General features: G+C 38.7%; 1 protein-coding gene across 1 annotated transcript in view; it reads right to left on the bottom strand.

The window, feature by feature from the left end:
- Positions 1-375: 375 nt before the first annotated feature.
- The window catches only part of LOC120793298 (zinc finger protein aebp2-like), a 66,891-nt gene continuing 53,585 nt past the window's right edge, over positions 376-13,681 (bottom strand). The window contains exon 9 of the mRNA XM_040133234.1: positions 376-2,049. Within this exon, the coding sequence (XP_039989168.1) occupies positions 1,857-2,049 (193 nt within the window). The 3' untranslated portion in view covers positions 376-1,856. The remainder of the gene's footprint in view (positions 2,050-13,681) is intronic.

The raw sequence follows: 13,681 nt of genomic DNA, 5'->3' as shown, positions 1-13,681 counted from the left end.
TGTTCTCAATCCACTGAGGATGGACATAGGGTAAAAAAGTGGGCACCAATCCGATACTCTCCTTATTAAGCTGATCAGGTATCGAACATACATATGTATCACGATCCACATTATTTCGTCAAAGTCAGTATAAAATTCAGTGTTTCTGCTGTCGCTTAAATTCATTCAGTCATGGTTGGCGGCCCACTCAGTAAAGTAGTAAAGCTGCTTCTGATCATTAATCTCTGCTTGTGCGTCACAAAAAATACAACAAGAGAGGGCTTAGGAGGCCTTTACTATGAAACCAAAAGTGCTGACAATCCCATTCAGGGTTAGTTAATGTTACCAAAAACTGGCCCGATGTAGTTTTAGTCCAGAGGTCATTATGAAGCAATGCAAGGACAAATGTGTTTTATTATGTGTTTAACAAGCTCGATACAGAAGAGTGGCACAGAAGACAATGAGGAATGACGTTTTATTTCAGAAACAAAATATTTTAGCAGCCTCAGGGAAAAAAAGACACACTATGGAGGAGCTACATTGTTTTGAAAGTCAATTTTGGTTAGTGGAGAAAAAGAAGGAAAAAGATGAACATATTTTCTGCCCTCATAAAGCTTATTTTAATCAGTATTTCTGTATTACCAATGGATCGCATGACAATTTTACTGCTTTGGTTCGCTCTCACTGCCTCATCAGTGTTGTTTTAGGTCACAGCATGCAACTGTTTAAAGTGAAAATCATATGATAAACTCACTGCACACTACATGCCCAGCACTAAACTTCAGACAGAGAAAGTGAGCTATGAGCAGGTGAAAGTAGAGGAGGATTTGGCAGCTATAGAGCCAGAAATTACCCTCAGGAGTTGGCAGAGACCAAAAACAGAGCTAAAAAAGAGGGACTATTGGATTTACATTCATAAAGTGGCCACAAACACGATTCCAAATGAATAATAATGTTGCTTCGTGTCTGTTGGATGTGTAAATGAGCAACTATTAGCTGACAACTTTGTCATATCAACTTCAAAGGTGGTGATATGTCAGTGTTATAGTCACAACCTTTTTCTGCTGCCCCCAAGAGGCCAAAAAAAAAAAAAAAAAAGTTAACACAGGTTAAAATTTTTCACAAGGCCAATAGGACAATTTATGGTGTTACAGCCTCATGTTATCTTATATACGAATTATCCCAATAAATTCCAGGCAGTGAGGTTTACGGATTTTAAATTTGGGGAAAAGAGAGCACTGGTATTGGTACTCTGTATTGGCAGACACACCAAGTTTATGTATCAGAATCAGTATCTGGGGAGGAAAGGTCAGATTCCAAGATGTATGTAATAATTTAGTGAGTGACATTGCCTAGGCTGGCTGGCCACTTTATTCTCCTGGGGTGTAAATATGCTATTGGAGAATGTGTCTGGGTGCTTAGGGAGGACTTCATACATAGAGGAATCTGAAGTACATGCTATTGGTCTTTCAAATGCCAGACACAAACAATCATCAAGGATGAAAACCTACGGAACAATTTAGGGTACCACTCAGAATCATCCAACAGCTGCGGGCTTTCAGTGAAGCATGCAAGTCAACTTTCCTCTCCTCAGGCCAACTCCTCCAATCTTTAGCAGACCTTTATGAAAGTCAGTTTTTCTGAATAACTTGTCAGGTGTTGTGCTGTAAAACATGATTTTGCTCTGTGATGAAATGGGAAGAATGAGATTTCAGCTTTATGTTGGCTGACCTGTGAAGCTTTTGTGCTCAAAAAATCAGATAGATAAAGACAGCAGACAGGCAAACTGGCATCTAAACAGAAGGAGAGGCAGAGAGAAGACAGAACACCACAGCAGACTTCCTGTCCCAATGAAAGCAGCAGCAGCAGGCTCAGCCTCATCCCGGCTTTGTCCAATAAGCTTCCATCTCACATGGCTGGTCTTCATCTTCAGATTCTGACAGCTCCTCTCCCTTTGTTTCTTTGTAACTTTTATTTGGGACAGAGGCTTTTAAGCTGCCATGTATCCCCCGCCGTTTGTACCGTTTATCCTGGTTGCCATCACAGAGCGTGGCGCCGGCACACGTCAGGCTGTTGTTGGACCAGAGAAGAGGAGGAAGTTATCCATAAAGTGTGTGGTCCCTCAAGAGGAAGCAGGCAGATTCAAGCCTCCATTTACAAACTCTCTACTCTTGTTCCCTCCTCTATCAATAACATTTTATGGGAAACACCTACAAGGTTGATACCCTAAACAGAGACTTTTAAGGCAATGTTTTTAGCTCTTAATTTGAGAATATAAAGCATCTCCACCCCTTCACTTTTCTCCACCAGCCGAAGAGGAGGGACTTAAAATCTCCCATTAAAAACAGTGTAAGGACAGTTGTGTAGACAGCAACAGACTTTAAAAAGCCCTATTTAGTCTTCCCAGTGCCTGTTTGACGTCATTTAATGGAGGAAAGGCTGTCTTAAGTAAACTGACAAAAATGAGAAACCTCTCTAACAGCTTACACTTGTCATTTGGTTAAGCCTGAGCACTGTAAACATCAGGGAAAAATCGTACATAATCCTTGCCGCTCACAAGCCTCTGCCAAGAACATTATGTGCTATAAGTTAAGTTTTAACACAGCAGAATTTCAAGGGCTATTAATTATTTACCTCATAAGACAGTAATGAAATTCCACTTTCTCTATAATACCTTAACACAGATATCTAGAATGACTTAAGACATCATGTCATTGATAAGTAAAAGCCTGGCCCTAGCAGTAAAAAACTAATAATCATCTTTGAAATTCCAGATGTGCTGTAGAACTGGTCTGAAGGAAGAGAAAGAGCTAGGGCCTGTATACTTTTGTAGTTTTAGTTCATACTGCCTCCAAGAGAAAAAAAGCAAACTTGTTTCTTTTGATAATGCATTCATATTTTTATGCAATCTAAACCAGTACCAGGCTCAAAACCCACAAAGTGCTGCACAGGAAATAGGAGGACATGAAAGAAGTTTGGCCCAAAATGAGAAAACTGATCGCGGTGACATCGCAAACACTTCTTGTTTTCCTACATTTGTTTTCTTCATGTTCACATATAAAGTAATTTCCCAGTTGGTCAACTACTCCCCCCCTTATATGTTTACTAGATTGCCATGGAAATTGACAAAATATAATGCCGTCAGTTAGCACCTGGAAAAGTATTTGAATGGATTAATCTATAAATACAGAGCTTTGTTAGTAATAGGGATCTCACTGACTGACGTTGTTTAAACAGAGATTCAGAGTTGGCACCGGGAAAGAACGTGTGTTTAATTTACCATGAAACCCTAGATTTTATCTTTGTATTTTAAGGCATAAAATAGCAAAAATGAAATTTCTTGAAAGCTGCAATATTTGTCTTCGTTTGTTACTGGATGTTGAGCTTTGTCTGACTCCTCTCTTGTTTAGAGCAAAAGAGATTTGGTTCAATTTACAGAAGGCATGTGTGCCCCAGGATACACTGAACATTGCCCCATGTCAGGAGTGTTTATAAGAGCCTGGTGAGTGCACAGACGCTCTGTACCAACAGATCCCTATTACCCTTTAAAGGCAAAGCCAGTGGAGATACATGTTATTGTTGAAATAATGATTGAGAATGAGGGATACAGATGATTTGAGTTGTGGTCTAAGTTGCCCCAACCTGTACTACAGTAATAAGATTATCAGCATATTTGAAGTAAAACACAGTGAGAAAGAAAATGTTATAACTTTAAACATCATGTACTTTCAGAAGCTCTGGCTTCTCTAATCTGTGCTGGCACACTTTTGTATCAACACCAATACATTTTCAAAGGCGTTCACTCAACTACAGGAGCCCTAATGAATAAATCAATAGGTTTTCAGTACAGGTCATCTCTTCTATAAATTTGTTTTCATATTGTTGATACATTTTGCTGACATTTGAGTCCTGTGATGCAACAAAACCTTTTCTTTCAGAAAACTGTAATGAGTACTACACTGAGTACAGGCATGAGCCTTATTTCTCAGACTATATGGTGCTGAAACATTTCTCTGGGTCTACATTATGCACAAGTTATTCACGGCTCACTGGGAGCATTCAATAATTAAAGTGCTAAAATGGCGTATGTTTAAAAATTTAAACAACCCCTTTTGCCAGACTTGTGCACAGCACTATTCCTCTCACTATCCTACCGGTTTGATGTTCATGGGGGATGTGTCACACAGCAACTTAGAGAGGATACAAATAACATTGCTGTCATACAGAACAACCAAAAAGAGGTAAAAACACAAGACAACGAAATGTAAAACATTACAAAAGAACAATAAAAAAATCTAATCTAGTTTTTGGGGATTTCTGTTTTCAGAATTTGTAATTCATCAGTATTTGATTGTCTAAATTATAATGATTTCTCTGTTTGAAGTTTGTAGGTGAGAGTTCATTTTTAATTGACTTTGCAATGATTTTTTGGGATTTTAAAATATTTAAGATAAAACACTTTAATGGATTTAATAATTTAGCTAAGCCATCATCAGAAATCAAATCGAACAAATATGGTCTCCTGCAGCAAAACACTAAAATTACAAAATGAAAAATTCACTGGAAAAAAATGAATAAAATATCCACAGGCGAGGCGATGGGAGCTGCTGAAGTGTATCATATCCCTGTGGTATCAGATTAAGGGTTTAATGACTTCCAAAGGCCCAGGTTATTTCCTGTCTGTACTTCCTGGTGCACAGACCAATGTGTGTTGGACTTGGACTTTCCCTGCAGCACTCCACTCCGCTTGGCCTCAACCGGACTGATCCCTGGGGAGAGGGCTTCCACATAGTCCAAGTGGTAAAAGCCAAAGACTTGGAGCTCTCAGACAGACCAAACCATCAGGTCCAGGCTCTGATCTAATCTGTGCTGGGCAAGAAAACCCAGCAGGGCTTGTTATTCCTTTAGTGCACAAAGAAAGTGCTCCTTCCTCTACACGTGCACTCTGATTCTGGCCTAAGCGGCCAGATAAGCCTTCCACTCAGGAATCCAAAGATAAAGTCTGCTAAGGGAACATATGCCTGTGGATAGATGTAAGAGCATGTAAGCATGTCTGAGTGTGCGTGACAACCCAAGCTTGTTGCTATATTTGCATGCGTACGAGAGCATGTAATATTTGTTTGTATGTGCAGCTGAGGGCACATGCACATCATGTTTGGCTGATAAAGCAGGCACACCATCTGGGAAGAACATACTCAGTAATTTCAAGTTTCCTTGGCTGGATATTTTGCTGGTCCATGATAACTGGCAGAAAAGCTGTATGGAGTTTCCATTGCACAAAGAAGGAGAAACACTTGCTGTGTAGTGTGCTCTGTAGGACACACTGACCTCATGTGATTTCTCTAATTGACCTTGGGATGACTCAAGGTAAGCTTTTAAAAAGCATACACAGTCCCTGATGTGGCAGAAAATATACACAGGTATTCAACATATACCCAACCTGGATTTATTTTATCCACCTAAAAATAGCTGGAGGTCAATGTCAGTGTCCATTAATCAAATGAAAGTTTGACTACAGCCGATGAAATCATGTTGTGTTCCAGGTCTTCAATGTGCGTGCTTGATTTAGCAGTGTGCTGGCAAATGTATTTAGCAATCCATTTGATTTAACACAGAACGAAAGGAAATAATTAAATGTTTGTCCAATCATGAGAACTGCAAACTAGTGCTTCCTTAATGTATTGTCATTTTTAACAGAAAGAATAATTGTAGTACAAGTAGTGTATAGTCACAATGATGCCAAGGTGATGCTGTTGTGTGCCAGAATTTTATAGTGATATGTTTGTCAGCATGCTGTATAAATATTCACACCAAGCACTGTCAAGGAATTTTGTTCAAATGTTGGCAAAGGTTTCAACATTCAATAACCACAGCTCCCACAAGGCTTTGACTCAAAAATGGGTAACAAGCTTAGCGATCCCTCTTTCCCTAAATCCACCAATCACAGCTAATGACACACTCTGACAACCTCTGTCAACTATGATGTGGGTTGTAAATTTAGAATTGCTCAGTCCTGTCTTGTTTACAGCCCACAGAAAGTATCTATTAAAATAGATGTTAAAGGCCGACATACATCTTTATGCAGATGATACTATTCACTACTGTGCTGCTATCCTGTTCAATTAGCTAGTAACTATAATTGTCATTTAATGCAACCCAAAATACACTTTTAAATTGCTAAATTTGTAATCATTTAAAATAAAACCAAATTCATTCAGTTCACCAGATCCAGAGATATAGAATACAGTACTTTTCGCATTGCTATGTCCTGTTATTATATTTGCTTTGTCCCATTTTTATACAGAGAGAGTCTCAGAAAATACCCTGTGTGGATTAGAATTTTACATTTAGATATCATATAGACAATGTCAATTTACAAAAGGGTGGTTTCTTGTAAAGAAACAGAAGCAGCTTGAGCTGTAGGAAGAAGTTTACTAAAGTTATGCTCTATGTATTACAGGGATGTCATTTTATGGACATGATTCTGCCTCCACATTTGGGCCCTGAGATCTGGTCTACCATTCTGTTCTCATGTTCATTACTGGAGATAATTACAACACTCACCACTGTATTTTATATGATAAGGTTAGTTGGTCTTTCCTGACTGAGAGACATAATAAACACTGGTATTTCGGACATTTTCCCACCGGAAAATTGCCATCTTTTATCTAATTTTTGGGACTCTGGTCCGTACTTGACTTGCTCCAACGACTGGCTGATGCTTTGGGAGCCTATACTAGAGGTGATCTAGGGAAGAGTGCTTTTACTGCAAAACCAACTAAAAAAAACTAAACTAAGCTGTAACTATAAGGCTGTGCAATAATCTCTCCAGATTTACCTAAACAACAGAGCCTGCATTCAGGTTTGCTTATGTATTTATTCATTTATTTATCTATCTGTTTGTGGCTGTGCTTTTGACATTGTTTTATCTATCCTTCAGAGCACTGCTGTAAAAGAGAATGTATGCTCAGCTAACCTAGCCTGCATCAATAAAGGATAGACGAAAGAGAATATAATTAAATTTTACATTGAATGGTAAACTCTGCAGGTACAGATACAACAATGACTTTTTTAGCAGGCACTTGCAGTGGCTGTCCAGTTCATACAATAGCTGTTGGTAATGCGAGCTGAGGGACCTCGGTTCGCTCAGTCCAGCAGCAGTTTGTCTGCAGCATGAATGAACAGTTCTTAGTGCAAACCAGGATTAGAGGACTGAGGTTCTATATCTTGAGGAAGATGGTAGGTGACAGTCTCATGAACTAATTCCACAAAGAAAGTTAGAGTACATACAACATACACCGATGACATACACTGATATACAGTAGATACTATTACAGAGCGCTACACCACAGTGATGTTGGCTGGTATAGTAAACACTGTGATTAGTCTACTCAGATGCTCGGTCCCATTCTCTTTCTCCAATTATCTCTGAAATCTTTTAGATAAACAACCAGTTTTACTCTGCATTTCATTCAAATAGTCACTTTTAGTTTGAATCTAAGTGTGTAAGTGATACACCGCACTCTGGACCACACTAAACTTAATAAGACTACACCACACTTACACTGATTTTGAGAGACACCGTACGTACCAAAAAAAAAAAATACATCCTGTGATATACAGTAGTCTATATAGTTACATCTCTTTCTATATAATTCAATTTTATTCTTACATAAATGAACATGTCTACGTGTGTTTACATGCCTCATTGTTTTAACAATTATGTAAGAACTGTTGACTTTATACTGCCGTGCTCCTCTGTAATTAGTTAAGCACAAAGTTGACCATCATACTAGAACACAAAGCTAACATTAAGTCAGAGATTGTAGTTCACTGCTATGTGACCGAGTGGCAGGAATTTGCTTAGGCAACAAAAGGAAAAATAAGTCCTTGTTTGTTATTGTTTGAGCAAAGTTGCCTGTTCACCTTCACCATAAAGTCGGCCATATTCCACCGGTCAGTAAAAGAACTAGGGCTGCAACTAACAATTATACTCACTATCAAATGATATGCCAGATATGTTTGTGATTAATCAATTAATTAATTAATCTTTTAGTCTATAATATCAGAAAATACTGAAAAATGGTCATCACAGCTTCCCTGAGCCTGAGTTCACATCTTTTAATTACTTATTTTGTCTGTCCAACAGTCTAAAACTACAATATTCAATTTAACCAAATCTTCACATTTAAGAAGTCAGAACCAAATAATTTCTAATATCTGTGTTTAAAAAATTACATAACCGATTAATTGTTTTTCAAAATAGTTGCTGATCAATTCTCTGTTTATCAACTAGCTGATTATTCACTTAATTGTTTCAGCATTTAACAGAACAATTCATTGTGTCAGTGCAACAATGTTACAGTGTATTGCAATATTAATGCCACTGTTATAGTTTATTTGACTAACAATACTTCACATCCCATTAACTTCATATAGATAATCATTAAAAAGCACACAGTAAAAAACGTTTCTTCTTTCTGCATGCATGGACATGGCGAGTGTGTGTGTGTGTGTGTGTGTGTGTGTGTGTGTGTGTGTGTGTGTGTGTGTGTGTGTGTGTGTGTGTGTGTGTGTGTGTGCGCATGTTGCCTGCACACATGCTGGGATGTGATACGCTACATTTGGATGCTCTATAGTTATAGTACCCATCTACTGAGATACAGGAACAGAACTGTACAAGACAGAAAAATCTAATGACTAAAGAATATCAAATACATTGAAAAAACATTATCAAAAAACATGAAAATATTGCCACACAGTTGTATCTCAAATAAAAAATTATAGCAGGCCTGTTACCATATTGACCAAGTCAACACAGAGGCAATTTCAATTTAGAGGTCAAACAAGTCACAGCTAATAGAGTTCTGTCAGGATTACTAAGGCTTAATTAAGATTAATTGTAGCATTTATTCCTCTCCACTTAGTGTATAAATCAAGTGTGACAGCACAGTATTGAGTCTAGCTGCAGGGCTGGAGGGTATTACTATAGTGAGTTGACATCCACACACAAGGCCTCTCAAGGCAGGTGGTTTTAGGCTACAGGGATTTTGACAGGCTCCATTAGACAACACTTGACTCTGACACTGAGCAGTGAAAGCAGACTGGAGCTCCCAGACCCCCCTGGGTCCTGTTTACCTTTCAGACCACACTAGACGACAGTCTATCTGACAAGGAAGAATGTGAGAGATACAGTCTTACTAACACTGCAGGACACCCACAGTGTGATACAGATATAAAACAATGTTACAGCAGAAAAGGAAAATCAGTGCAGGAATAATTGATGTAAGATATAAGAGAAATAAGACGTATATATGTTCACCTGACCAATATAAGACTACTATTCTATCTGACTACAGTATTTAACGCTTTGTATAAGTCTTCATGTAGTGTTAATATCAATCCAGATGATCAGAATCCTTGACCCTTCAGTTTGGGGAGGGTATCTCTGAACAGTAGGTTACCCTGCCAGCCCACCAATGTTTCTTCTGTCTGCTCCTCTGTCTTCAGGACCAAATCTACAAGGGAAACTTTCCAGTTGGCCTGTGTGTCTGTGCAGTAATCAAAAAAGGAATCTGTTTGGTTAGCAATGTACAATTAGATGGTTTTTAGAGCATTTTGTAAGGGATTAAAAGGACTAGTTCAGTTTCCGAAGATCATATTGCAACTGAGATCTTTGTTGTTGGTGGATTATGATATCAAAAAATATAGTATTCGCACAACAACTCAGCTAAACCCTGTCAGAACTTCAAACTGTCTGCTCTGTCCCCCATACTGCTTCTGAGACACTAAAGCAAGGCTGACTCTGACCTTTGACCTCTCTGAAGAAATCCCAACACGTATGTACATACTGTATAGGATATAGTCCATTTAGAATTAAACGTTACACTTCTCGCTAGACTTAGAGATTTATTGTTGTGAAGCTAAATACAGTCTGAGTTACAAATAATATAAACCACAGGGACATAGCTTATCTAAAACATATCTGAAATCTAAAATGAAACTGTCGACTATCATAAAACTACACATCAAAACAAGACAGCAAATACACGTGATTGATCGTGTATTCAGTTTCCAGTAGTGTGTGTTAAATAATCTGATTTACAGCATCAATCTGATTTACCTACATATCTAACTCACCTTATCTAGAGTACACTATAATTTATGGACTTGACTTAAACATAATTCAAATTACTGAATAAAGGTATGCAAATGCAATATATACTCTTAATACAAACTTATTTCAGGTTTTATAAGTATGTAAGTGATAGATGTTTATTTAGATGTTATGATTATCTAGCCAGGACAACCTTTTATTGATTTCGTCACTGTTTAACTCTGTTGCTCAATGCTCTAGTGATGCCTCTAAGGAAAAGAGAAGAAATACATGTAAGTGAAAATCGGCTCAGTAATGGAGAACATTGAAATGCTTCTTGATCCACTTAACTCTGGATCAGTCTCAACTTTTCCAGGTTTGAACTTGGCTATAATCCATCCTTTTATAATAACAAAGTGACAATGCGAAAGGAGTCGCTCATGCAGAGAATCCCCTCGGCTTTATGCATCTTTATAGCAAGTTTCAGCTCATTGTTTTGCTGTCCGGCTCACAGCTTTACTCATTTGTTACACTCTTACTGCTCTCCTTGTGTTGTTTATGGAGTTATCAACACAGCAGGCCTCTGTTTTTAGGGCAAAAAGCTCTACAAAAGACCCCACTGTCCACTACCTGCTCAGCACCAAACGGCAGACTGACACAGTTAGAGACTAGCAGGTGAACACAGTGGAGGATTTAGCAGCTTAAGAGCCAAATATTTCATATATTACCCCCCCTCCCAAAAAAAAGGGCTAAACGAGTGAATATTAGACTTAAATTCACCAGTGGGCCAGACTCACAGCTGTACAGTTAGTCTGTAACTGCTGTGTGTGTGTGTGTGTGTGTGTGTGTAAATAAGCAACTGTTTGTTAACAAATTCGCCATCAACTTCAGTAGCTTTCCTCTGTCCCCACATTGCCAAAAAATCAGTGATTGCACGAATAGGTTTCTTGCTCCCACAAAAGCCGCAGATAAAAATCTTGAGCATTTTTTGAAGACCTGAAAAAACCCAGGATCATGTACATTTGGCAACAACCAAATGAAGCGAACTTGGTTATCTAACTATGAAGAACATGGCTCTTAATTTTTCCTTTAGTGTAATTTGTCTCAGAATTAAACAAAACCAACAGTGTTTACTGCTCAGCCAACCTCGGTAAGGATCACCCTAGACTCTGTGTTAATTATATACTTGTATGGTTTATTTTCATTACAAGAGAGACAGATGTGTTTTGGTCAACCTCCACTGTTATTCTCAAGAGTCCACTTCATTAAAGTGTCTGTTCCTGGTCCAGATAGCAGAGCTCAGACATGAAGCAAACAGGGAGTCCAAGTTTTATCCAGTGAGAGACTTGGATGGAGCTGCCAGAGTCTTGGCACCCAGTGTCACCCCCATTATCAGCAAAGAGGCTGGATAAATGTTTCAAAACCAATGCCTTGAGAGGAAACAATACCACAGTGCATTTAAGGCTGCTGCGACGATGACACGAGTGAAGATGAAAGCAACCGTTAGATGGCGATTAATATGGGGGGATTTGACCATCATAATCTCTTTGATCATTATGAAATATACTTCTCTATAAAGCTGTTATTTTTCTAAAACAAACCAATTCATATTAAGAACGGTGTGCCCAAGTCAGTGATGTCAGGAAATGCCAGTGTGGCTCTGTTTGAAAATCCATTAAATAGTCAAGAGCAATTCATTTGTTAAGGGAAAGAGGAGAGTGTGTCACTGGCCACAGAACATGTAAACAGATACTGTACCTCAAACACCTTGGACATAAGCTAGGCTTAACCTCAACAATATACAGTAGGTCATGCACAGTTACAACAAAATTAGGGCTGCAACTAACAGTTATTTCATTATTGATTAATCTAGTCATTATTTTCTCAATATTGATAAGTCCAGTTTTATCCAACCACCTGTCCCAAAACCAAAGAAATTCAGTTCACTATCATATATGATTAAGCAACAAATCCTCACATTTGAGAAGCTGAAAACCGAGAATGTTTAGCATTTTTACTTGATGAAATAATAAAAACTGATTAATCAACTAATCACAGCTAAAATGATTAGTCAATTAATCAATAAGTCGATTGAGATAAAAGTAATCAGCAGCAATTTTGATCATCAGTTAATTGCTTAAGCAATTTTTTAAAGTAAAAATGCTAAACATTTACTGGTTCTAGCTTCTTCAATGTGAACATTTGCTGTTGCTGGTAAATATAACATACTGGTGTTGTGGATCGCTTTCCAGACTAAACAAGACATTTGAAGACTTCACCTTGGGCTCTGGAAAACTGTGATGGGCTTTGATCACTGGCATTTACTTACATTTTACAGACCAAATGATCAAATAAATAAATTTAGAAAATTGGAAGGATTTAAAAAAAAAGTCATATTTAACTTCAAAGGGTGTCTCTACTACTATTGTACTACTTTATAAAAATCAGAACCTAATACAGGTGACCTAGAAGGTTTTTAGCCCATCATAAACGTAGAGGAACATCTCTATCTTTTGTGCAGGTGTGAATTAATAGAAGGGTAATAAGCAGTCTATATCAGATTAGCATTCCCAACATACCAACAGCAATACCACAGTAGACAACCAACGTCACTGCACCCCTCTCCAGCCATGAGTGTCATATTCATTTGAATGAGGCCCTGTATATTTCAATATTAGACTGCTCACTGGAGCTGTAGTCTTAGAGTTGCTGACTTGGCCTTACTTGACAAAGTTTCACTGAGCTGGCACGGATGATAGATTCTGTTGGTCGCATTGTTTTTCCAACATCCGTATTTGGCTGTCCTGACCATGTCATTTATAATGGCCCTGGTCCATGTTTAATTCATACAAGCCCCGCAGAGGGAGCCTCCATACAGGAAGCTGGCTTTACAGGCGACAGCCATTCCACTTTCCTGCCTCAGATATTTTATCAAGACGGAACTCAGGGCCTAGACTTATGTTCAGCAAACTGCAAGTCGAACATGAGGGATATGCCAAGCCCAGTTCCTTCACCCCTGCTACCCTCAAGTTTCAGATCAGTATACTAAAAGCTCAACAGCTTCACCCAGCTATTCACCAAAGCGCTCGGCAGTTACATGCTGATTGTAAATCCGTGCTGGAGCTGTAGGTGACACAGTGTAAACACTAATCAGTTATTTTGGAGGCTTTATCTTCGCAGTGTTACTGTGTTCTGGCATTAGTTGGGTTCTTTCCAAGTTGCATCAGAGAAGCCCTCATAGAGGTGACGTCTCCGCAGCCTAATTAGGCACTCCAGTGGCTGCTACCAACACCACCATCGTGGGTTTCAAAGCACGGGCTCAGGCTTGTGATCTCTCTAAATATTTCTTACATGAAACCCTCGTCATATCGGGGCTGCTAACACAAAAAAGGTCAGTGAGAGAAAGAAAGGAGGAAGAGCACGAGGAGAGACTGGAATCAGGCGGTGCAACTGAGCCAATGGAAATGAGCTTGACCCCCTCAAAGTATTTGAAGCTCTTGTGCATGTCATCAGCAGATCTACAGGGACTTCTTTGATGCCTGAAAAATCTCTTTTCATCTGTCTTCACTTACACACCCTGATGCTGCATGGCATTGCTCGAATGGT

This window comes from Xiphias gladius, chromosome 8, assembly GCF_016859285.1.
Source record: "Xiphias gladius isolate SHS-SW01 ecotype Sanya breed wild chromosome 8, ASM1685928v1, whole genome shotgun sequence".
Lineage (NCBI taxonomy): Eukaryota > Metazoa > Chordata > Actinopteri > Istiophoriformes > Xiphiidae > Xiphias > Xiphias gladius.
The sequence above is the reverse complement of the archived record's forward strand: the minus strand, read 5'-3'. Positions and strand labels throughout refer to the sequence as shown.